This window comes from Macaca mulatta, chromosome 9 (assembly GCF_049350105.2).
Source record: "Macaca mulatta isolate MMU2019108-1 chromosome 9, T2T-MMU8v2.0, whole genome shotgun sequence".
Classification (NCBI taxonomy): Eukaryota; Metazoa; Chordata; class Mammalia; order Primates; family Cercopithecidae; genus Macaca; species Macaca mulatta.
The window spans coordinates 104,522,029-104,547,485 of NC_133414.1; the positions used below are offsets into that span (position 1 = coordinate 104,522,029).

General features: G+C 45.0%; 1 protein-coding gene across 9 annotated transcripts in view; it reads right to left on the reverse strand.

The window, feature by feature from the left end:
• The window catches only part of IDE (insulin degrading enzyme), a 118,795-nt gene extending 103,301 nt beyond the window's left edge, over positions 1–15,494 (reverse strand). For 7 of the 9 annotated variants that reach the window (XR_013397679.1, XM_077945047.1, XM_077945046.1 and 4 more), the window contains exon 1: positions 15,300–15,494. Coding sequence is in view for 5 of the 9 variants with exons in the window: in XM_077945043.1 (XP_077801169.1) it covers positions 15,300–15,397 (98 nt within the window). In the remaining 4 variants the exon portion in view is untranslated. 9 annotated transcript variants of the gene reach the window in all.
• Between the last annotated feature and the right edge of the window lie 9,963 nt (positions 15,495–25,457).

Consider the following 25,457-nt stretch of genomic DNA (forward strand, 5'->3'; position numbering starts at 1 on the left):
GCGAGATTCCATCTCAAAAAGAAAAAGAAAAATTCTAACAAACTAACCTAACAACTATAAATGAGTAACATAATCACATTGAAGGAGTGTAAAAGAAAAGAATTTAACTATGGAAAGCTGGATTTTGACTGGATACAATAAAGCTTAAGAGAAAAAGAACTATATGTAAATATTATGACCTATTTTAAAAGTGTTTCTCACAGGTGAGCTAGCAATTATGAAACTTTGTGTACACTAGAATTGAGGAAATAAGAAAGTAAATTGTAGAAAATGAAATCCAGTGTTCTCATTGTTGGAAAAAGAAGTTATAAATAAGAAATTGGAAAAGGCTAAAATTGTGGTACTAAGTTGGAATCAAAGGTATCAATGTAAACTTATATTTTTAATAGATACAGAAAGACACAGAAATATAAATATGTGTATATGTGGCTGTCCACTAGAAGCACTAGACTGTCCACTAGAAGCAATGGCACCTCAGCAGCAATGAGCACATCTAGTGCCCAGACCTTGGTCTCTAAAGATTATTTTCCGGCTGGGCGAGGTGGCTCACGCCTGTAATCCCAACACTTTGGGAAGCTGAGGTCAGCAGATCACCTCAGGTCAGGAGTTTGAGACCAGCCTGGCCAACATGATGAAACCCCATCTCTACTAAAAATACAAAAATTAGCCAGGCGTGGTGGTACATGCCAGTAATTCCAGCTGCCTGGGAGGCTGAGGCAGGAGAATTGCTTGAACCTGGGAGGCAGAGACTGCAATGAGCCGAGATCACGCCATTGTACTCCAGCCTGGGCGACAGAATAAGACTCTGTCTCAAAATAAAAAAAAATTATTTTCCAATAAAAGGAACTAAGTGATTGATTCAAGGGCTAGGGCAAGAAAAATATAAGATGAGTCTGGAACACAAGTAAAACAATACTCTAAAAAAAATGGGGTTTATTCAAAATACACAGGCGCCAAAACAAAGAAACTCCTAAGGGTCAAAGCCATCATAATTTGAGCAACAAAACAAAGAACGATAGTACTGAATTTTCAGCCATAAGTTAACATAAATGTATGTTCATAGCGATATAAATAAATAACAAAAAGAAAAAGCAGGCTGGGCATGGTGGCTTACGCCTGTAATCCCAGCACTTTGGGAGGCTGAGAAAGGCGGATCACCTGAAGTCAGGAGTTCGAGACCAGTTTGGCCAACATGGTGAAATCCTGTCTCTACTAAAAATACAAAAATTAGCCAGGTATGGTGGCACATGCCTGTAGTTCCCGGTACTCAGGAGGCTGAGGCAGGAGAATTGCTTGAACCTGGGAGGCAGAGGTTGCAGTGAGCCAAGACTGTGCCACTGTGCTCCAGCCTGGGCAACAGAGTGAGACTCCATCTCAAAAAAAAAAAAAAAAAAGAATACCAATCTTTCTCAAATTCTTCCAAAAAAGAAGAGAGAATACCTCCAAACTCATTTTAGGAAATCAGTATTACCCTGATACTAAAGCCAGACAAGGACACTATAAGAAAAGAAAATTACAGGCCAATAACCTTGATGAATACAGACAAACATTTAGCCAGACTAAGAAAAAAAGACAGAAGACACAAATAAAAACAGAGATGAAAAAGGAGACATTAGGCCAGGTGCGATGGCTCACGCCTATAATCCAGTACTTTGGGAGGCCGAGGTGGGCGGATCACCTAAGGTCAGGAGTTTGAGACCAGCCTGGCCAACATGGTGAAACCCCGTCTCTACTAAAAATACAAAAATTAGCCAGGCGTTGTGGCAGGCGCCTGTAATCCCAGCTACTCGGGAGGTTTGAGGCAGGAGAAACACTTGAACCCGCGAGGCGGAGGTTGCAGTGAGCCGAGATCACACCACTGTACTCCAGCCTGGGGGACAAGAGCGAGACTTCGTCTCAAAAGAGAAAAAAAGAGAAAGAAAAAGAAAAAGGAGACATTACAATTGGTACTGCAGAAATTCAAAAGATCATTAGTGGCTACTATGAGCAACTATATGCCAATAAATTGAAAAATCTAGAAGAAATGGGTAAATTCCTAGACACACACAACCTACCAAGATTGAACCATGAAGAAATCCAAAACCTAAACACACCAACAAGTAACAAGATTGAAGCCGTAATAAAGTCTGCCAGCAAAGAAAAGCCCAGGACCCATGGCTTTCCTGCTGAATTATACTAAATATTTAAATAACTAATACCAATTCTGCTCAAATTATTCCAAAAAATAGAGGAGGAAAGAATAACTCCAGACTCATTCTATGAGGCCAGTATTACCCTGATACCAAAACCATACAAAGACACATAAAAAAATGAAAACTACAAGCCAATATCACTGATGAATATTGGTGCAAATACCCTCAACAAAATACTTGCAAACCAAATTCAACAGCATGTTAAAAGGATCATTCACCGTGATCAAGTGAGATATATCCCTGCAATGCAAGGATGGTTCAACATCAACACACTTATTGCAAACAATAAATGTGATACACCACATTAACAGAATGAAGGGGGAACAACCCCACACGAATCTCAACAGATGTAGAAAACAGGCTAAGTATAGTGGCTCATGCCTATCATCCCAACATTTTGGGAGGCTGGGATGAAAGGATGGCTTGAGTTCAAGAGCTCAAGACCAGCCTGGGCAACACAGCAAGACACCACCTCTACAAAAACAGCTGGACATGATGGCACACGCCTATATTCCCAAGTACTCAGGGATGCTAAGGTAGAAAGATCCCTTGAGCTCAAGAATTTAGGTCTGGAGTGAGCCATGATTGCACCACTGCACTCCAGTCAGGCTGACAAGAGTGCAATAGTGTCTCAAAAACAAAAACAGAAACAAAAAAAGATGGCCAGGTGCAATGGCTCATACCTGTAATCCCAGCACTTTGGGAGGCCAAGGCAGGTGGATCACCTGAGGTCAGGAATTCAAGACCCGTCTGACCAACATGGAAAAACCCCGTCTCTACTAAAAATACAAAATTAGCCGAGTGTGGTGGCACATGACTGTAATCCCAGCTACTTGGGAGGCTGAGGCAGGAGAATCGCTTGAACCCAGGAGGCAGAGGTTGCAGTGAGCCAAGATCTTGCCATTGCACTCCAGCCTGGGCAACAAGAGCAAAACTCCATCTCAAAAACAAAAACAAAAAAAAAATCCCTCTTCACGGACAGCTTTCAGATGCCACATGCAGGATCTGTGAAAAAAGGGGAAAAAATAGATGCAGAAAAATAATTTGACAATATTCAACAGCCTTTCATGGTAAAAACTCTCAACAAATTAGGTATACAAGGAATACCTCCATTGTGTACTTCAGTACAATAAGGGCCATGGAAGACAAGCAAACAATGAACATATTCAGCAGTGAAAAGTTGAAAGCCTTTCCTCTATAATCAGGAACAAGCATGATGAGGATGCCCACTCTCACTTCTATTCATCAGTGATAATTTTCTGATTTTGATGGTATTGTGATTATATAGAGAATCACACTAAAAAGGCCAGGCACAGTGGCTCCCGCCTGTAATCCCAACACTTTGGGAGGCCGAGGTGGGGGGATCACCTGAGGTCAGGAGTTCAAGACCAGCCTGACCAACATGGAGAAACCTCGTTTCTACTAAAAATACAAAAATTAGCCGAGCGTGGTGGCACATGCCTGTAATCCCAGCTACTTGGGAGGCTGAAGCAGGAGAATGGCTTGAACCCGGGAGGTGGGGGTTGCAGTGAGCCAAGATCTCGCCACTGCACTCTACCAGGCCAATAGAGTGAGACTCTGCCTCAAAAACAAACAAACAAAAACAAAAACAACAACAACAACAAAAACTTAGGAATAAATTTAACAAAAGAAATGTAAAACTTAAACTCTAAATGGAAAGACTCCCATGTTCATGGATGAGAGGACAGTATTTTTAAGATAACAGTAATCCCCAAATAGATTAAAATCCCACCTAAGACTTCTTTTTTGCAGAAATTGACAAATTGATCCTAAGACTTGTTTGGAAATGCAGAGGACCCAGAATGGTCAAAAAAGTCTTGAGAAAGAAAAACAAAGCTGGAAGACTCAAACTGCCTGACTTCAAAACAACTGTAAACAAAATAGTGTGGTACTGGCATCAGGATAAACATACAGATTAATGGAACAAAACAGAAAGCTTAGAGATAAACTCTCACTTTTTGATCAATTTATTTTTGAAAAGGATGATGGCTGGGCATGTTGTAATCTCAGCACTTTGGGAGGCCGAGGTGGGCAGATCACTTGATGCCAGGAGTTCAAGACTAGCCTGGCCAAGATGGTGAAACCCCATCTCTACTAAAAATACAAAAATTATCTGGGCACAGTGGTGGACGCCTGTAGTCCCAGCTACTCAGGAGGCTGAGGCATGAGAATTGTTTAAACATGGGAGGCGGAGGTTGCAGTGAGCAGAGATCATGCCACTGCACTCCAACCTGGGCAACAGAGCAAGACTCCATCTCAAAAAAAAAAAAAAAAAAACCCCAAAAAGGATGCCAAAACAATTCAATGAGGAAAGACTAGTCTTTTCAACAAACAGTACTGGATATCCACATGTAAAAAGGTGAAGTTGGACTCTTACCTCACACCATATATATAAACTAACTCAAAATAGATCAAAGACTTCCATGTAACAGCTAAATAATTAAATAATACAACTCTTTTTTTCTTTTTTTTTTTTTTTTTTTGAGACAGTTTTGCTCTTGTTGCCCAGGCTAGAGTGCAAAGGGGTGATCTCAGCTCACTGCAACATCCACCTTCCAGGTTCAAGTGATTCTCCTGTCTCAGCCTCCTGAGTAGCTGGGATTACAGACGCCTGTCACTACGCCTGGCTAATTTTGGGTATTTTTAGTAGAGACGGGGTTTCACCATGTTGGCCAGGCTGGTCTCGAACTCCTGACCTCAGGTGATCTGCCCACCTCGGCCTCCCAAAGTGCTAGGATTACAGGTGTGAGCCACCACGCCTAGCCAATAATACAAATATTAAAAGAAAATTTAAGAGTAAATCTTTGTGCCAGCTACTTGGGTGCCTGAGACAGGAGAATCACTTCAAGCCATGAGGCGGAGGCTACAGTGAGCTGAGATCAGGCCACTACACTCCAGCCTGGCAACAGAGCGAGACTCCATCTCAAAAAAAAAAACCCCAAAACTTAAAGTCTCAGATTCATGAAGCTAGGAAGTTTAAAGATGATCTGGTCCCCTCTCACCCACCTCTGCCAAAAAAACACATGAGTCTAGGTGTGGTGGCTCACGCCTGTAATCCCAACACTTTGAGGGGCCAAGGTGGGCGGATCACCTGAGGTCAGGAGTTCGAGACCAGCCTGGCCAACATGGTGAAACCCCATCTCTACTAAAAATACAAAATTAGCTGGGCATGGTGGCACATGCCTGTAGTCTCAGCTACTTGGGATACTGAGGGAGAGAACTGCTTGAACCTGGGAGGCGGAGGTTGCAGTGGGTCAAGATCGTGCCACTGCACTCCAGCCTGGGTGACAGAGAGAGACTCCGTCTCAAAAAAAAAAAAAAAAAAGAAAAATTAGCTGGGGCATGGTGGCGGGCGCCTATAATCGCAGCAACTCGGGAGGCTGAGGAATGAGAATTGCTTGAACTCAGGAGGCAGAGGTCGCAGTGAGCGCCACTGCACTCCAGCCTAGGCAACAGAGCGACACTCTGTCTCAAAAAAAAAAAAAAAAAAAAGAAAAGAAAGAAATGGTATTTGTTATTTTCTCAAGACTCCATCCTCCCCAAAATCTCTTTGGCTAGAAGTTCGGACTATTTCACTTCTGATGTCATCTTCCACCTCTCTAACACCCAACCTCTCCAACTATGTTTCCTTCTTATCCCTAAATGTAAGCATTGTCAAGGCTGGCCCCTTCCCCACCACATCTGAACATAGATTATTTTTCCTATATCCATCCATGTCTGTGTCTTCAACTCTATGCTCAGATTTAGGAAATCAGCTCAGGCTTTCTTACCAAGTTCCAGTCATTTCAAATGCTTCCTGCAGATCTCCCCTTGGCTATCCAGTAATCACTTCAGACTCAACATCAGCAACTACCATGTATATTATTCCTAAAAATATCTCCCTGTTTTAATATCCCCATCTCTACTAAAGATGCCGTGCTACCTCTAGGAAGAAGATAATATAATGGTCACCCCTGAGGTTCTTGAGTGAGCCCAGCTGAATTCATATCTCGCTAAGCCACTTATTAGCTGTGTGCCCTTGAGCAAGTTAACCTCTTTGAGCTTCAATATCCTTATCTGAAAGAAAAAAAAAAAACCACCACCACCACCACTCTCCCACAGAATTCCTGTGGCCATTAAAGACAACGACATATGCAGCCAGGTGCAGTGGCTCATGGCTGTAATCCCAGTACTTTGGGAGGCCAACGTAAGTGGACTGCTTGAACCGAGGAGTTTGAGACCAATCTGGGCAACATGACGAAACCCTGTCTCTACAAAAAAAAAAAAAAAAAAAAAAAAAAAAAAAAATCCCCCCAAAATTAGCCAGGTATGGTGGTATGTGCCGAGTTCCAGCTACTAGTCCCAGCTACTTGGGGATCATGGGAGTACTGAGGTGGCAGGAGAATCACCTGAGCCGGGAGAGGTCGAGACTGCAGTGAGGCCTGATCACACCACTGCACTCCACCTAGGGGCGACAGAGTGACAGTGACTGTTTCTCACACATACACATACACGCACGCACGCACGCACGACATATGCAAAGCTCCTAATAAAATGCATAAACTGGGGTTATTATAAGTGAAATAAGCCAGGCACAGAAAGACAGACATCACATGTTCTTACTTATTTGTGGGATCTAAAAATCAAAACAACTGAACTCATGGAGATAGAGTAGCGATGGTTACCAGAGGCTGGGAAGGGTAGTGGATGGTTGAGGGCAGGTGGGGATGGTTAATGGGTACCAAAGGAAAAAAAAAAAAGACCTAGTATTTGATACCACAATAGGGTGACTATAATCAACAATAATTTAATTGCACATTTCAAAATAATTAAGCAAGTTTAATTGGATTGTTTGTAACAAAGAATAACTGCTTGAGGGGATGACTACCTCCCACCCAAAGAAGCATTAACATATAATAGGCATTCAATAAATATTAGCTACTAAATCTTTTAAAATAAAACATTATCAGCGGCAGCAACAGCATTACAGCTGAATCCACTTAGACCCCAGCACAGGTCAGACTTGTTCTACGCTCCCTATGGGAGCTGAGGGTAATAGCCAGCCCAAAAGTGCCTACAAGACTGTGCCCCACTGCTGTACCCAATCAACCTGTTCTCTTGGTATGCCTTTGGAAAACCTGCCACCTGCCAGGCAGGACAAACATCTCACATAGCTGAACTTCCCAGAGCTGGGTCTCTCCCACGAGAGTTTTCCCTACCCTGGTGGCCCTTCCTAGACTCAAAGTCACTCCGGCTCAAGATCTCAGGCTTCTCTGACTCCCCCATCATCCCTATACCCAATCAATAGCTAAACCCTGCTGAATCCTTCTTGCACATGTCTTCTGCAGACACTCTTCTTTCCCTGTCATTTGTACTACCTTCTTCATCCCTCAGTCTCCGCCTGCATTTCAAACTGTGCTTACAAAAACCAGCCAGATTAATTATCCTAAAACATAGCTTTCATGTCACTCTATTGCTCAAAAAGTATCTGAGGTTCTCTACATCCAATAGGACAAAATTTCACTTTCCTTTGCTGATATTGTGAATTTCCCTACTTCTGCACCTTTGCTAATACCATTCCTTCTATCTAAAACATTTTCTCTTCTGGTTGTGGTGGCTTATGCCTGTAATCACAGCACTTTGGGAGGCAGAGGCAGGAGGATTGCTCGAAGCCAGGAGTTAGAGACCAGTATGGACAACATAGCAATATCCTGCCTCTACAGAAATTTAAAAAATTAGCCAGGCGGCTGGGTGCGGTGGCTCAAGCCTGTAATCCCAGCACTTTGGGAGGCCGAGACGGGCGGATCACGAGGTCAGGAGATCGAGACCATCCTGGCTAACATGGTGAAACCCCGTCTCTACTAAAAATACAAAAAAAAAAAACTAGCCGGGCGAGGTGGCGGGCGCCTGTAGTCCCAGCTGCTCAGGAGGCTGAGGCAGGAGAATGGCGTGAACCCGGGAGGTGGAGCTTGCAGTGAGCTGAGATCCGGCCACTGCACTCCAGCCTGGGTGACAGAGCGACACTCCGTCTCAAAAAAAAAAAAAAAAAAAAATTAGCCAGGCATGGTGGCACAAGTCTGTAGTCCTAGCTACTCAGGAGGCTGAGGTGAGAGGATCACTTGACCTCAGGAGTTCAAGGCTGCAGTGAGCTTTGATCGTGCCACCACATTCCAGCCTGGGTGACAGAGTGAGATCCTGTCTCCAAAAAACAAAATGTTTTCTCAACTCTCCTTCTTTGTTCATCCAAATTCAATATTTCCTTCAAAGACTCTTGCTCAAACCCTGCGTTCTCTGCCAAGCTCTCCCCAATCTTACTAGTAGCAGAGTGTTCTCAGCAGAGGGAAAACAGTGCAAATGATCTGAGGTAAGAGCAAGTCAAGCAAGGAGACCAGTGTGACTCATACTGTTGAGTAGGAAGTTTATTACTTAAACCTAAAATTTGAGGGAGAGGTTCTGGCTAGACAAATACATTTGGAAGTTGTCAGAATATAGATTAGGCCTATCTTACAGAATGTTTGCGATGATCGATATGATACCGGGGCATATTTGCATGACTGCCATTCAGCAATGAACTCATACATCTTTATGAATGATGTTAAATGAATGTTAAATGAAAAAAAGTAACTCAAAGAAAAGTTTGTACTAAAGGTCAAAAGCAATAAAACTAAACAATATACTACCTAAGAAGTATTAAATGTGATAAAGCTATAAAGAAAACTAAGGAAATTGTTATCCAAATATAGAACAGTACAGCCAGGTGCAGTGGCCCACGCCTGTAATCCCAGCACTTTGGGAGGCTGAGGTGGGTGGATTACCTGAGGTCAGGGGTTTAAGACCAGCCTGGGCAACGTGGTGAAACCCCATCTCTACTAAAAATACAAAAATTAGCCATGCATGGTGGTGCACGCCTATAGTCTCAGCTACTTGGGAGGCTGAGGCAGGAGAATCGTTTGAAGCCGGGAGGCAGAGGTTGCAGTGAGCGGAGATCGCGCCACTATACTCCAGCCTGGGCAACAAGGCCAGACTCTTTCTCAAAATAATAATAATAATACCTCCACAGGGGAGGAATAGAGTTACAACTGGGCAGGTGAGCACAGACAGGTTCAAAGTTGCTGGAAATGTTCTATTTCCTAAAGTAGATGGTACACAGGTGTTTGTTTTGTTTTTCTTCTTTGTCCTATATACTCGGGCTTGTACAATATTAAATAAGAGAGTACAAAAACAAGAAGCAATATATAAACCTCAAACAGATGTTTCACAATGTTTTTAATAATTATTAAATTGAGAAAAAGGAAGAGTAATTTTGTGACCTGTATAACAAGGCCTAAAAATAAGAAAGGATTTAGTCATATAAAGAAAAGAGAGAAAGGCATCTCGGAATTGGGAATGAATAGGTCATGTAAAAGGAGACAGCAAATTGGTAAGTCTGACTGGAGAAGAGTTAGGCTGAAAAGTTGGGCTAAGGCCAGCCAACAGAATGCTTACATGCTGGGTCAAGAAGTTTGAACTTGATCTTGAAATAGTGCAGAACCACTGGTGATCTTTAGGCAAGACAACAGCTTGGGAAAAGTGATTTATTAATCTGACAGTGATGATAAGAATCAACTAGTAGGGAGACAGAAGGCTGGAAAAGTCAGTTCTAAAACCTGTTCAGGTGAGATAATCTCACTGATGTAAGATGTTACTGAAGATGATCACGTTCTGAACTAGAATGGTGATGAGGGTCAAGATCACTCCAAGAAACTTTAGGAGTCTTTAAGATGAAAGACTCAGGAGGATTGGGTCTTGGGAATAGGCAATGAGGGAAAAAGATTCAAAGATTTTCAAACTAAACTGAAAAAAATGATAATACCAACATCACAAAACTAAGGACTCTGCAGAGAAAAATCGTTCTGAAAAAAGACCATTACTCAATTAAGTTATGCAATAAATATGTACTGAGTACCTACTATGTGTCAGGCAGAGTGTGATGCCTTCCCTTCAGAAAGCAGCTTGTGAGTCCTACTTTAAAAAGTTACGTTGCCGGGCGCGGTGGCTCATGCCTGTAATCCCAGCACTTTGGGAGGCCGAGGCAGGTGGATCACGAGGTCAGGAGATAGAAACCATCCTGGCTAACACCGTGAAACCCCGTTTCTACTAAAAACACACAAAAAAATTAGCTGGGTGTGGTGGCGGGCACCTGTAGTCCCAGCTACTCAGGAGGCTGAGGCAGGAGAATGGCGTGAACCTGGGAGGTGGAGCTTGCAGTGAGCCAAGATCGTGCCACTGCACTCCAGACTGGGCAACAGAGCGGAGACTCTGTCTCAAAAAATAAAATAAAATAAAATAAAACAATAAAAATAAAAAATAAAAGGCCGGGCGCGGTGGCTCAAGCCTGTAATCCCAGCACTTTGGGAGGCTGAGACGGGCGGATCACGAGGTCAGGAGATCGAGACCATCCTGGCTAACACGGTGAAACCCTGTCTCTACTAAAAAATACAAAAAACTAGCCGGGCGAGGTGGCGGGCGCCTGTAGTCCCAGCTACTCGGGAGGCTGAGGCAGGAGAATGGCGTAAACCCGGGAGGCGGAGCTTGCAGTGAGCCGAGATCGCGCCACTGCACTCCAGCCTGGGTGACAGAGCCAGACTCCGTCTCAAAAAAAAATAAAATAAAATAAAATAAAATAAAAAATAAAAAAAAAGTTATGCCGAGCACAGTGGCTCATGCCTGTAATCCCAGCACTTTGGAAGGCCAAGGCGGGTGGATCACCTGAGGTCAGGAGTTCAAGACCAGCCTGGCCATCATGGCGAAATCCCGTCTCTACTAGAAATACAAAAATTAGTTGTGTGTGGTGGCGCCCACCTGTAATCTCAGCTACTCTGGAGGCTGAGGCAGGAGAATCACTTGAACCTGGGAGGTGGAAGTTGCAGTGAGCCAAGATCCTGTCACTCTCCAGCCTGAGCGACAGAACGAGACTCAGTCTCAAAAAAAAAAAAAAAAGTTATACCTTTAATAGGCAAAAAGAAACAAAACAGTTCTTTAAGAAGAATAAAATAATTTTGTGAGTCCCACTTTTTAAAAAAGTAATCTGTATTGTGATTAAAAAAATACTAAGTTGTTTTTCAAAATTAATTGAAAAAAACAAAACATAAGAGTGGAGGTGTCAGCCGGGCGCCGTGGCTCAAGCCTGTAATCCCAGCACTTTGGGAGGCCGAGACGGGCGGATCACGAGGTCAGGAGATTGAGACCATCCTGGCTAACACGGTGAAACCCCGTCTCTACTAAAAAAATACAAAAAACTAGCCGGGCGAGATGGCGGGCACCTGTAGTCCCAGCTACTGGGGAGGCTGAGGCAGGAGAATGGCGTAAACCCGGGAGGCGGAGCCTGCAGTGAGCTGAGATCCGGCCACTGCACTCCAGCCTGGGCCACAGAGCGAGACTCCGTCTCAAAAAAAAAAAAAAAAAAAAAAGAGTGGAGGTGTCTAGTAAAGGGTCAGAGGTAAAGGAGTTTACTGTTTATTACTGAAAGCTCCTTGAGGACAAGATTTATGGCTATCTTTGCATTTACATAGTACTGGACACAGTGTGTGATCACTACAGAGTAGATATTCAAATAATGTCTAAACTAACAGAGCAATGAGGACAGACTGAAGACCAGCCAACTGAGAACTCTCCAAAACCTAACATATCTATAGAGGATCTACCCCTGTGGAAGGAAAGTGCTCTAGCCTTGTCATCCTGGCTAAAAGGTAGCCTGATCCTCTGGGTACATGTTTAGGAGATATAAAATACCAACAGAAAAACAGAAAGGAAACCAATGTTTATGAAACATATACTGGGCCTGGCACAGTGGCTCATGCCTGTAACCCCAACACTTTGGGAGGCGGGGGGATTGCTTCAGCCCAGGAGTTTGAGACCACCCTGGGCAACACCACGAAACCCCAACTCTACCAAAAATACAAAAATTAGTTGTGGGATGGGGACGTGAGCCTGCAGTCCCAGCTACTCAGGAGGCTGAGGTGGGAGGATCGCTTGAGCCCAAGAGGTAAAGATTGCAGTGAGCTGAGATCACACCACTGCACTCCAGCCTGAGCAACAGAGTGAAGCCCTGTATCGAACTTAAAAGAAAACATACTGAACTTTTCCTCCCCTATCCTGGGAAGACTGTCCTCAATCTAATTTTTTTTTTTTTTTTTTTTAAGACAGAGTCTCGCTCAGTCACCCAGGCTGGAGTGCAGTGACACGATCTCAGCTCACTGCAACCTCCGCCTCCTGGGTTCAAGTGATTCTCCTGCCTCAGCCTCCCGGGTTCAAGCAATTCTCCTGCCCTAGCCTCACGAGTAGCTGGGATTACAAGCGCCCACCACCACGCCCAGCTAATTTTTTTGTATTTTTAGTAGAGATGGGGTTTCACGATGTTGCCCAGGCTGGTCTTGAACTCCTGACCTCAAGTGATCCGCCCACCTCGGCCTCCCAAAGTTCTGGGATTACAGGCATGAGCCACTCCACCTGGCCTCAACCCTAACTTTCAAGACAGGCAGGATGTGTGGATTAGGTTAATTAAAGAAACTCAGCGATACCCTGTCCTTTTACACTACTAAAAGGCATTTTTCTGATTAAAAGTAGTTTAAAAGCTTGAATGTTGATAGTCCCAACTGACATACCACTGTTTCCTAAGCCTACAGAACAGGGAAATGCAAAGTAGGGCTGCCTGCAAAGTGAGATGACTGATGCCCAGGTGGCTCAAGTTGTTGCGAGGGAAATGGGCTATTATCTCCAGGTGCCCCAACAGTTCAGATAATTCCACACAGTCCCAAGTTATAAAATATGGCTGAACACAGAACAAGGAGGTTACTTTGTAAATGGATTGATTTTAAATAAATGCTTTAAGACCATCTCTGTCTCAAGAGGTTAGACCAGAAAATGAATGCCCAAATACCAGCAGAGGCAGTACTTGTGTTTGCAAGTACCTAACAGTTAAGAGCTCAGGCTCCGACGCCAGATAGACATGGGTTTTTAAATCCCTGCTCTTCCAGCAAATAGCTGTGTGGCTATCTCGGTTAAGACATTCTTCCTACGATGTACAGTAGGGCTGACTGCATTCTTCAAGGTGTGAATATGTGGTAGCTTCAGACGTTAGGGCTTTCCTTCCTAAAACTATGCCCCAATCCCTTTGGTTGGACCTGTATTTTCCTTAAAAGCCTCACTCACTCATTTTAGGCTAGAGCTTTCCAGCTGGCTCATCTCATTCATTATGCTTTGAATCTCCCAAATTTCCATCTTCGAGAAAAACATATCTTGAAACTCTGGATGGTCGACTGGACTTAATAACTACAGAGAAAATGTAATTTTCACTAGAACATACAAACCACTTAGTTATATAAAACTTAAAATTGGTGCTTTCTTTAAAAATCACAAATGCTATATGCTGGAGACAGTATGAAGCTAAGCCTAGCCTATCAGTAATGAATTTAGAACAAAAGCGGACTGATCCAAAAGAGGACAAAAGGAGGCATCCTGCCTGTGCTTACCACCTGATTCTCTAAGCTCAGGGGTCTTTTGCACATTATAGGAGATTTTGTGATGTAATGGAAAACAGAGGAGAACAAGTTCCATACAGTATTCATTTGTATTAGCTTTTCTTAGTGCCCCACTGCTACCGTCCTAACACAGGCAGTAAAGACTAAGTCCCAACAGGTTTCTCTGCCTCAGGACTCTCTCCACTCCCTGACATTCTGCACACAGCCACCAAACTACTTTTCTAAACTCCCAGTTCCATCAATAACTTCCCAGCTTAAAAACTTAAGGGCTCCCTACCTACTACGCACTGGGAAAATCTCAACTAGAATTCAAGACCCAGGCCAGCATTACCCTACCGTTATAATACAGGACTTGTGTCCTCCTAATTCCCCCAGGGAAATCCTCTAAAGCTTCAACCAGACTAATCGGCTCACCGTTCCAACACAAACTGCCCGCATATCTAGGCTGGATTACGCCCACGGCAGCCCTCACTCCAATCTTTCCGCCATTTCTTGCAAAGCCAGCCTACCCCCCATTTTTCTATCTCTACCTCCACACATTACCCATACTACTCATCTTCTGACCCTCATCAACACACCCTTTTAGCTATCTCAATTCCCGTGGCATCCCAATTCGCTCCAATCAAATCAAAGTTCCTTGGAAGGCACACACATACTTTACATAGAGGGTCCATCACAGTGCCCTGCACTTAGTAGGTGCTGGCTATTTCTGATTAAAACCAGGAGGGGTTCAAATAATGTTTCTAGGGAGGGCAAGATAATACTGCCTATCCTCTTCCATTCGTAGTAAAAAATATTCAACGTTCACTACAAGCCTGAAAAAGCCTAGCGTACGCAGATCAACGGTGAAGTGGAGAGCACGCCACTGGATGGCAAAAAACCTGTGTCCTAATCCTGATTTTGCCACAATCTCGGCAATTGTCGGGAAATCAAGCCATCTCTCGGAGCCCCGGTTGTCTCCGAGCAAAACAAGGGAGCTGCTGTAGAGGATCCCGAGGTATCTTTCGGCTCCTAAATGTCCCCTGATAGGAAACCCCACACTCTTCTTCTCACTAAGGCGGGAGGCTGACAAACTTTTTTTCCCAGCGCGGGCATTCCACACGGTCCTGGAAACTCAGTGCCCGGAGGAAAGGGCAGGGCTGAGGGCAAGGTAAGAAGCGGTCCCCCAAAAGTCGCCGGATTCCTTTACCCCACGGCTCGAGTCCGCCTCAGGTTCCCGGCCCCCTCACAGGCGGACTCCGGCAGAGTGACGCGGCGCGGCTCCCGGGTGCAGGCCGGGTGACTCTGTCCGCCCCCGCGCCCCCACACTACTGGCACACGCCCCGTGGCCCCGGGTAACGGCCCCGGTCCCTCACCAGCCCGAGGGACGTCCCCGACTCTGGACCAGGCCTCTGGCTCCCGCCTGGCCAGCCGCTCTTCCGGGCCCTGGGGCGGCCTCAACGTGGCAGTCCGGGCCCCAGGCCGGCGGGACGGGCGGCGTGAGGGGCAGCGGCGGCGGCTTTAAGTGCTGAATCACCACTTTGCAACCCGAGCGCCAAACCACCGTGACCCACGGGGCCCGAGGCCCCGGGCGCTCCATTCCACTTACCCACACAGGCGCTCCGGGGGCGGCAGGCGGGCGCCGAAGACTGAGCGGAAGGTGCTGGGCAGCGCGGGGTGCCGAAGCCACGCTAGCCGGTACCGCATTAGCCAGCGCAGTCGCCGGGATCACCGCGAACGCTTCCTGCTTGCGCTTCGAGCCGGCCCTGCGCACTGCGCATGCTCTAGCCGCCGCGCCGCGCGGTCTCCCGGGAGCTGCAGGGAGGCAGCCGCTCCGGGTTTTGCCTGGAGCCGGACGGGGCGAAGACGCTAGCGAGGACGTTGGGGACGGCGGCCTGCCGAGGCCTGAGCTGGCAGGCTGGTGGGACGGGCGTCTGGCCGGGGCGCTTTAGGAGCCAGCACCCAGACTTTCCCAGGCGGGGAGGGTCCCAGCTAGGTCCCACCGGCCGCACTTGTGAGGGTGGCGAGGTGTCTGGCTGTGAGGGAGCAAGGGGCCGTTCATGAAAACAGTGAGGGCACACGGGGCCATGTTTTCTGAGGCACCCCCACTGACTAGCGTGCCGGACCCTGCAGGTGTCGGAACTAGGTTCCTGGTCTCGGCGGCTTCACAGAAAATGAATCCGCGGCGGGCGCGCGGCTCGCGGGCTCCCTCTAGAGCGCGGTGGGGACGTGGACCGCGAAGGCACAGATGCGCTGGAGACCAGGCTGGAGTGCGACGTGGGGGAAATTCAGACGCAGGGTTCCGCGGTAGAGAGGTCAGGACCCAGGGGGACGTTTCCATCCTTGGGGAAGCTAGCAGGTCTCTTAAGAAGAAGGTGCGGATGGGACGGGCGCCACAGCAAAACAAGGCTTCAGATCCAGAGTAGAAACTACTACTCTTATTAGTACTCCGTACTAGGAATACTACTAGTGTCAGTCGGCTTCAGTCGTTCCTTTTTAAACAAAGAATTTTCTCCCCAGTGGGAAAGAATGCTTTGCACCCACGAACAGCCTAGTAGTTGTTATGGATCTAACTTTCCATAATACCTTATGGGAGTCTTTAAGGAAGAATGCGATTATGGATGGTAACTTCCCAGCTTAAGTACTTTTAGGTTTCTGATTGGTAGACCAAAGACTGCAACCAAAAACAGTGTCTTTAGTCCAAGTATTGCTTTAAATGGGAATTCAGTAGGAGGATTCCTTAATCAAGTTGATGCTTTATCGAAGGCGTACCCACGGTCTTTTTAACAATGCAGTTTCACCTAAAGGCAAACCTTTGGATGAAAACAGGTAAAAAATTATGGCAAGCCTTCTAGTGGGGTTTGCAAGTGCGTGGTTTTAAGAATCTTTAAATTACCAGTCCCAATGCAGAGTAGCCAATCGCCTTGAAGCAGCTCCTCTGAGAGTGTAAATGCAGACTTTCTGAATACATCTATGCTCCATTAATGGAATCTATAAATGAACTGGGTAAAGGGTAGATTCAGACTTGGAGGGCTTGAAACATATACAATTTGGGGGACCTCTTTGAGACATAAAATACAAATTATAAATACAGAATTAGCAGTCAAAAGATTACTATAGAGAGAAAATACATCACAACAAATACTGGAGACTTGGAGGTTAGTACCTTTTTTTTCCCTGAGATCTCTTTAGGCTATTTATTAGAAATGTTTACATAAAAATGCTTCCAGATGGCCAGGCGTGGTGGCTCATGCCTGTAATCCCAGCACTTTGGGAAGCCAAACTGGGCGGATCACGAGGTCAGGAGTTCGAGACCAGCCTGACCAACATGGTGAAACCCCGTCTCTACTAAAAATACAAAAATCAGCTGGGCGTGGTGGCACGCACCTGTAATCCCAGCTACTCAGGAGGCTGAGGCAGGAGAATCACTTGAACCTGGGAGGCGGAGGTTGCAGTGAGCTGAAATCACATCACTGCACTCCAGCCTGGGCAACAAAATGAGAGCTTCTAGACAACTGGCTTTCCCTCTACAAATCCCAGTTTGGAGCCTGTGCAAGTGAGCAGCCCTGAAGTTTAAACTTCATTGGCTTCATGATAAATTTCCCTCTGGTTGAAGTGGATGTCCTGGATAAGAAAGAATAATATTAATATAGTCTCATAACTATCGTCTCAATAAAAAGGAGGTGGATGGAAAGAAAAGTAACAATTTTGAGGGTCTACTCTATGTCTGACATTGTATATTGATCCTTCATTAGTCATCATGACCACCCTCTGTAATGGATATTTCCCCACCTACCAGAGATGAGGAAGCTGTGGCAGAGAGAGGTTAAGTAACTTGCCAACAATTGGACAAAAAGAGTGGAGTTGTAATTTGAACTCGGGACTGTCTGATTCCGAAAGCTGTGATTCGCTCATCTCATTTATGACTTGACAAATGTTTGTTGAATTCCTTACAGATACCAGGTACTATAAAGGTGCTGGGGATACAGCAGTGGACAAAAAAGACAAAAGTTTCTGTCTTGATGGAGCTTACCTTCTAGCTGTGTGGGAAAAACAGATAATAATCAAGTAAGTGAGTAAGTGATATGAAGGAACGGGTGGTCAGGAAAGGCCCCTCTGAGGAAGTGACATTCAAGCAGACCCCAGAATGATGAGAAAAAGTAGGAAATGTGAAGATCTGGGGTATAATCTTTCCCACTCTCACTCAAACAAGTATAAGGTGTAAATCACCTAGACAACTTTTTTTTCTTTTCTTTTTTTTAGACGGAGTCTCGCTCTGTTGCCAGGCTGGAGTGCAGTGGTGCGATCTCGGCTCACTGCAACTTCCACCTCCCGGATTCAAGCGATTCTCCTGCCTCAGCCTCCAGAGTAGCTGGGACTACTGGTGCGTGCCACCATGCCCAGGTAATTTTTGTATTTTTAGTAGAGACGGGGTTTCATCATGCTGGCCAGGATGGTCTCGATCTCTTGACTTCATGATCCCCCTGCCTCGACCTCCCAAAGTGCTGGGATTATAGGTGTGAGCCACCATTCCCGGCCTACAACTTTTTTAGAGGCATAAAAAGTAATGTGCTGAAGTCATTCTTTGCCTTAGGAAAACTAGACACATATTCAAATATAAGTACTCTGATATACTAGAAGCCAAATATTAGTGTTATTAGTGTTCATCTGTGCTGTAGGTTCCTTCCATTAGTTCAGATAGAATAGAGTTCACCATAGAGCTGAGTCAGGAGTTCCTAATGAATTGAAAGAAAAAAAAAAAGGAAGCCCAGTGGTGACAGATTGACATTTATTTCCTAATTGGTAATGTTCAGAAAAATAATATTTTTTGTCCCCCTGGATGTTTTAGCAGAGGAAAGAAAAAGAATTTTTTTTTTTTTTTTTTTTGAGACGAAATTTCTCTCTTTTCACCCAGGCTGGAGTGCAATGGCATGATCTTGGCTCACCGCAACCTCTGCCTCCCGAGTTCAAGCGATTCTCCTGCCTCAGCCTCCCAGGTAGCTGGGATTACAGGCATGCACCACCATGCCCAGCTAATTTTTATATGCTTAGTAGAGACGGGGTTTCTCCATGTTGGTCAGGCTGGTCTCCAACTCCTGACCTCAGGTGATTTGCCTGTCTCGGCCTTGCAATGTGCTGGGATTACAGGCGTGAGCCACCACGCCCGGCCAATAATTTTTTTTTTTTTTTTAATAGGCCGGGTACAGTGGCTCACACCTGTAATCCCAGCTCTTTGGGAGGCTGAGGCAGGTGAATCACTTGAGGTCAGGAGTTGGAGACCAGCCTAGCCAACATGGTGAACCCTGTCTCTACAAAAAAATTTAAAAATTAGCTGGGCATGACAGTGTGCACCTGTAGTCCCAGTTACTCAGGAGGCTGAGGCACAAGAATCGCTTGAACCTGGGAGGCAGAGGTTTCAGTGAGCTGAGATCGTGCGGCTGCACTCCAGCCTAGGTAACAGAGTGAGACCCTGTCTCAAAAATAAAACTTAAAAATGTCTTTTGAGGCTGGGCATGGTGGTGCATGCCTGTGGTCCCAACTACTCTGGATGTTGAGGTGGGAGGATGGCTTGAGCCCGGGAGGTGGAGGTTGCAGTGAGCCAAAATCATGCCACTGTATTCCAGCCTGGGCAAGACAGCCAGACCTTGTGTCAAACAATAATTCTTACAAGACCTTAAACATTTTTCATAAACATCATTTTTATTTGTATTATTTTTTTAAGGCTCTTGAGCAACACCAATTCTTTAATGAACAGCTGAGGAACATTGATTTTAGCCATCTATTTTTCTCAAAAGAAAAATGTCTCAAGAGACTTTTTTTTTTTTTTCAATTGAGACAGAGTCTGACTGTCACCCAGGCTGGAGTGCAATGGCGTGGTCTTGGCTCACTGCAACCTTTACCTCCTGGGTTCAAGCAATTCTCCTACCTCAGCCTCCTGAGTAGCTAGGATTATAGGCACCCGCCACAACGCTCAGCTAATTTTTGTAGTTTTAGTAGGGACGGGGTTTCACCATGTTGGCCAGGCTGGTCTCAAACTCCTAACTTCAGGTGATCCAGCCTCCCAAAGTGCTGGGATTACAAGTGTGAGCCACTGCACCCAGCCTTTTTTATCTTTTTAAGACAGGGTCTCCCTCTGTTGCCCAGGCTGGAGTGCAGTGGAGTGATCTTGGCTCACTGCAACCTCCACCTCCTGGGTTCAAGCGATTCTCCTGCCTCAGCCTCCCAGGTAGCTGGGACTACAGGCATAAGCCACCATGCCCTGCTGGGTTTTTTGTATTTTTAGTTGAGACGGGGATTTCACCATGTTGGCCAAGCTGGTGTCGAACCCCTGACCTCAAGTGATCTGCCCACCTTGGCCTCCCAAAGTGCTGGGATTACAGGCATGAACCACCGCACCTGGCCTTACTTTACGTGTCTTAATTTACTCATTTATCTCCCTCACCAACATGTAAATACCACAAGCATAGAAACCTGGTTGCTTATTTCTCTGGTGTATCCTCAACATTGAAAGCAAGCCCTGGGCCCATAAATATTTGTTGAATGGATAAATCGAGAGTTGTCTTCACTGTGTGTAGAAAATATGAATTATAGATACTGCTCATAAAGTAACTCAAATTTACCTTTAAGGGCTAGCAAAGATGAGTCATTTAGGAAAACTTTTAACAAACAAATTTATAATTAATCACTTATCTATAAAACATTTTTAAAAATTCATGTTGCTTTTAGGTATTTTATTACCATAGTATCATACTTAAAACTAATATACATTTTAAAACTTTTTATTGGGAGGGGCACGGTAGCTCACGCCTGTAATCCCAGCACTTGGGGAGGCTGAGGCGGGTGGCTCATCTAAGGTCAGGAGTTCAAGACCAGCCTGGCCAATGTGATGAAACCCTGACTCTACTAAAAATACAAAAAATTAGCCGCGTACAGTGGCAGGCGTCGGTAGTCCCAGCTACCCGGAAGGCTGAGGCAAGAGAATTGCTTGAACCCGGGAGGCAGAGGTTGCAGTGAGCCAAGATCACGCCATTGTACTCCGGCCTGGGCAACAAGAGCAAAACTCCGTCTCATTTAAAAAAAAGAAAAAAAGAAAGCTGGGCACAATGGCTCACGCCTGTAATCCCAACACTTTGGGACGCCGAGGTAGGTGGATCACCTGAAGTCGAGAGTTGGAGACCAGCCTGACCAACATGGAGAAACCCCGTCTCTACTAATACAAAATTAGCCACGCGTGGTGGTGCATGCCTGTAATCCCAGCTACTCAGGAGGCTGAGGCAGGAGAATTGCTTAAACCTGGGAAGTGCAGATTGCAGTGAGCTGAGATAGTGCCATTGCACTCCAGCCTGGGCAACAAGAGCAAAACTGTCTCAAAAAGAAAGAAAAAAGAGAAAACTTTGTATTATGGAACAAGTAATCAAACATATACAAAAGAAAAGAAAATCATATTACTATTCCAGGCAAAATATGATTTTAGAATTCTATAGCCCAACAATGTCAACATAGATTCTGTCATTTAGGATAAAAACATTTTGAAAAATACAGTTTTAGAATTCCACAGCCAACAATGTCAATAATAAATACCCTAGGCATCCATTCATTATTCAGCTTCCATAATTACCAGTTTATGGCCAATATTGTTCTATCTTTTCCTCCAACTCCTTCAACCTCCACTAAATTGTTCTGAACCAAATACCGGGCATTATATTATTAATATTTCATCTCAGTATTTCAGTATATGTCTCAAAGGACTTAAAGAAAATCCACAGGCACGAACATACCTAAAACATTAACATAATTATTTAATATCATCAAATATCTAGTCAGTGTTCCTACTTTCCTGAGTGTTCCCACTTTCCTGATTGCCTCAAATGTTTCTTTTTCACAATGGGTTTGTTCAAATCAGGATCCAAATAAGAACAAAACACTTCATTTGATTAACATGTTTCTTTTTTTGTTTTGTTTTGTATCTTTTGAAGATTATCTTTTTCTGAAGAGTTTATTGAAGTATTGCAAACAGAAAAGTAAACAAGTGATAAGTGTACAGCTCAGTGAATTTTCAGAAACTGAACACATCCCTGTAAACACACCCAGAAGCTCTGCCTTATTCTCCCTTTCAGTCACTGTCACCCCAAGGGTAACCACTAACCTGATTTCTAACACAATAAATTAGTTTTGCCTGGTTTACAGTTTAATGTAAATGCACTCATACAGTATATACTCTTTTGGGTCTGGCTTTCTTTCACTATCTGGTGAGATTTAGCCACATTTTTTAGAATAATTTTTGTTTGTTCACTTTCTTTTCTTTTTCTTTCTTTTTTTTTTTTTTTTTTTTTTGAGACAGAGTCTTGTTCTGTTGCCCAGGCTGGAGTGCAGCATCATGATCTCAGCTCACTGCAACCTCTGCCTTTCAGGTTCAAGTGATTCTCCTGCCTCAGCCCAAGTAGCTGGGATTACAGGGGCCCACCACCACGCCCTGCTAATTTTTTTTTTTTTTTTTTTTTTTTTTTTAGTAGAAACTGGGTTTCACAATGTTGGTCAGGCTGGTCTTGGATTCCTGACCTCAGATGATCCTCTCGCCTCAGCCTCCCAAAGTGCTGGGATTACAGACATGAGCCACCATGCCGGCCTGTTTGATCTTTTTTTTTTTTTTTTTTTTTTGAGATGAAGTCTCACTCTGTCACCAGGCTGGAGTGCAGTGGTACAATCTTGGCTCACCGCACCCTCCGATTCCCTGGTTCAAGCAATTCTCCTGTCTCAGCCTCCTGAGTAACTGGGATTACAGGCACGCGCCACCATGCCCAGCTAATTTTTTGTGTTTTTAGTAGAGACGGGGTTTTCACTGTGTTAGCCAGGATGGTCTTGATCTCCTGACCTCAGGTGATCCACCTGCGTTGGCTTCCCTAAGTGCTGGGATTATAGGCATAAGCCACCGCGCCTGGCCCATAGCTTGTCAATTCTAAATCTTTTTTAATCCACAGGTTTATACCTCTTATTTTTTATTTATTTATTTATTTTTGTTTGTTTTTTTGAGATGGAGTCCTGCTCTATCACCCAGGCTAGATAGAGTGCAGCAGCAGGATGTCAGCTCACTGCAACCTTTGCCTCCCAGGTTCAAGAGATTCTCCTGCCTCAGCCTCCTGAGTAACTGGGATTGCAGGTGCGTGCCACCATGCCTGGCTAATTTTTGTATTTTTAGTAGAGATGGGGTTTCACCATATTGGTCAGGCTGGTCTCGATCTCCTGACCTCAAGTGATCCACCTGCCTCAGCCTCCCAAAGTACTGGGCTTATAGGCGTGAGCCACTGCGCCTAGCCAATTTTTGTATTTTTTTAGTAGAGATGGGGTTTCACCATATTGGTCAAGCTGGTCTTAAACTCCTGACAGGTGATCCACCCACCTTGGCCTTCCAAAGTGCTAGAATTACAGGCGTGAGCCACTGTGCCTGGCCTCCTCTCCCTCCTCTTTTTATTTTGCAATTTATTTCTCAAAGGAGTTGAGTCATTTATCCTGTAGTGTTCCCAATGTTCTAAATTTTGCTGACTGTATTCTTTTTCTTTTTATTTTTTTGAGACGGAGTTTCACTCTTGTTGCCCAGGCTGGAGTGCAATGGAGTGACCTCGGCTCACTATAACCTCCGCCTACTGGGTTCAAGCGATTCTCCTGCCTCAGTCTCCTGAGTAGATGGGATTACAGGCGTGCACCACCACGCTTGGCTAATTTTTTTGTATTTTTTAGTAGAGATGGGGTTTCACCACGTTGCCCAGGCTGGTCTCAAACTCCTGACCTCAAGTGATCCACCCACCTCAGCCTCCCAAAGTGCTGGGATTCCAGGCATGAGCCAGCGCGCCTGGCCTGCTGACTGTATTCTTACAATGTGACTTAACATGTTTATTTCCTATATTTCCTATAAATGGTAGTTACATTCACAAGATTTGATCAGATTCAGCAAATATGCATTTGACAAGCGTTTACTAAGCACTGTATTTGCTACTAGGTGGGATACAAAAATGACTAAGACATCACTCCTAATCTATTGTTTATTATGAATATGAAAGGTTAAGCCTGGGCGTGGTGGCTCACGCCTATAATCCCAGCACTTTGGGAGGCTAAGGCAGGCAGATCACTTGAGGTCAGGAGTTGCAGACCAGACTGGCCAAAGTGGAGAAACCCCATCTCTACTAAAAATACAAAATTAGCCGGGTGTGGTGGTGCATGCCTGTAATCCCAGCTACTTGGAAGGCTGAGGCAGGAGAATAGCTTGAACCTGGGACGTGGAGGTTGCGGTGAGCTGAGATTGCACCATTGCACTCCAGCCTGGGCAACAAAAGCAAAACTCTGTCTCAAGAAAAAAAAAAAACAACTAAAAATACAAAAAGTAGCCGAGTTTCGTGGTGCGCACCTGTAGTCCTAACTACTTGGGACACTGAGGCAGGAGACTCCTTTGAATCTGGGAGGCAAAGGTTGCAGTGAACTGAGATGGTGCCCCTGAACCCCAGCCTGGTGACACAGTGAGAACCTGTCTGCCTGTTTTGTTTTGTTTTGTTTTTGTTTTTTGTCTTCTGAGATGGAGTTTTGCTCGTGTTGCCCAGGCTGGAGTGCAATGCCATGATCTTGGCTCACCACAACTTCCGCCTCCCGGGTTCAAGCTGCTCTCCTGCCTCAGCCTTCCAAGTAACTGGGATTACAGGCATGTGACACCATGCCCAGTTAAATTTGTATTTTTAGTAGAGACAGGGTTTCTCCATGTTGGTCAGGCTGGTCTTGAACTCCCAACCTCAGGTGATCTGCCCACCTCAGCCTCACAAAGTGCTGGGATTACAGGTGTGAGCCACCGTGCCTGGCAGGGCAGGACTTTTTAAATTCATTTTTGTGACTATCACAGGATATGCACCTAAGCTCAGTAAACATTTGTTGAGTAATTAAAACTAACTAAAGGTGTGTTTTTTTGTTTTTTTGAGACGGAGTCTCGCTCTTTCCCCCAGGCTGGAGTGCAGTGGCACAATCTCAGCTCACTGCAAGCCCCGCCTCCCGGGTTCATGCCATTCTTCTGCCTCAGCCTCCCGAGTAGCTGGGACTACAGGCACCCGCCACCACACTAATTTTTTTTGTACTTTTAGGAGAGACAGGGTTTCACCGTGTTAGCCAGGATGGTCTCAATCTCCTGACCTCATGATCCACCTGCCTTGGCCTCCCAAAGTGCTGTGATTACAGGCATGAGCCACTGTGCCTGACCCCTGTTTTTTTTTTTTTTAAGAAGATCTTGCTCTGTCACCCAGGCTGGAGTGCACCGGTATGATCAACCTCACCTCCCAGGCTCAAGTGATCCTCCCAGCTCAGCCTCCCAAGTAGCTGGGACCACAGGTGAGTGCCACTATGGCTGAAACTATTTTCATTTATTGTAGAGATGAGGTCTGGACGGTCTTGGAAGAATTCTTATGTTAAATAGAAATTCAGGATGCAAAATTCTATATTCAGGCTGAGCATAGTGGCTTACCCCTGTAATCCCAGCACTTAGGGAGGTAGAGGCAGAATGATTGCTTGAGTCCAGGAGTTCAAGACCTGCCTGGGCAACATAGTGAGACCCTGTTCTCCACAAAAAGGGGGGAAAAAGACAAAAAAAAACCCCTATATATTCAATTATGATCTCAATTATTGAAAATACATGAATAGATAACTGGAAAGAAATACATCAAAATATTAATGGTAGTAATTGCTGGGTGGTAGAAATCTACTATATATAGGAGTTCCAGAGAGAAAGAACAGACAT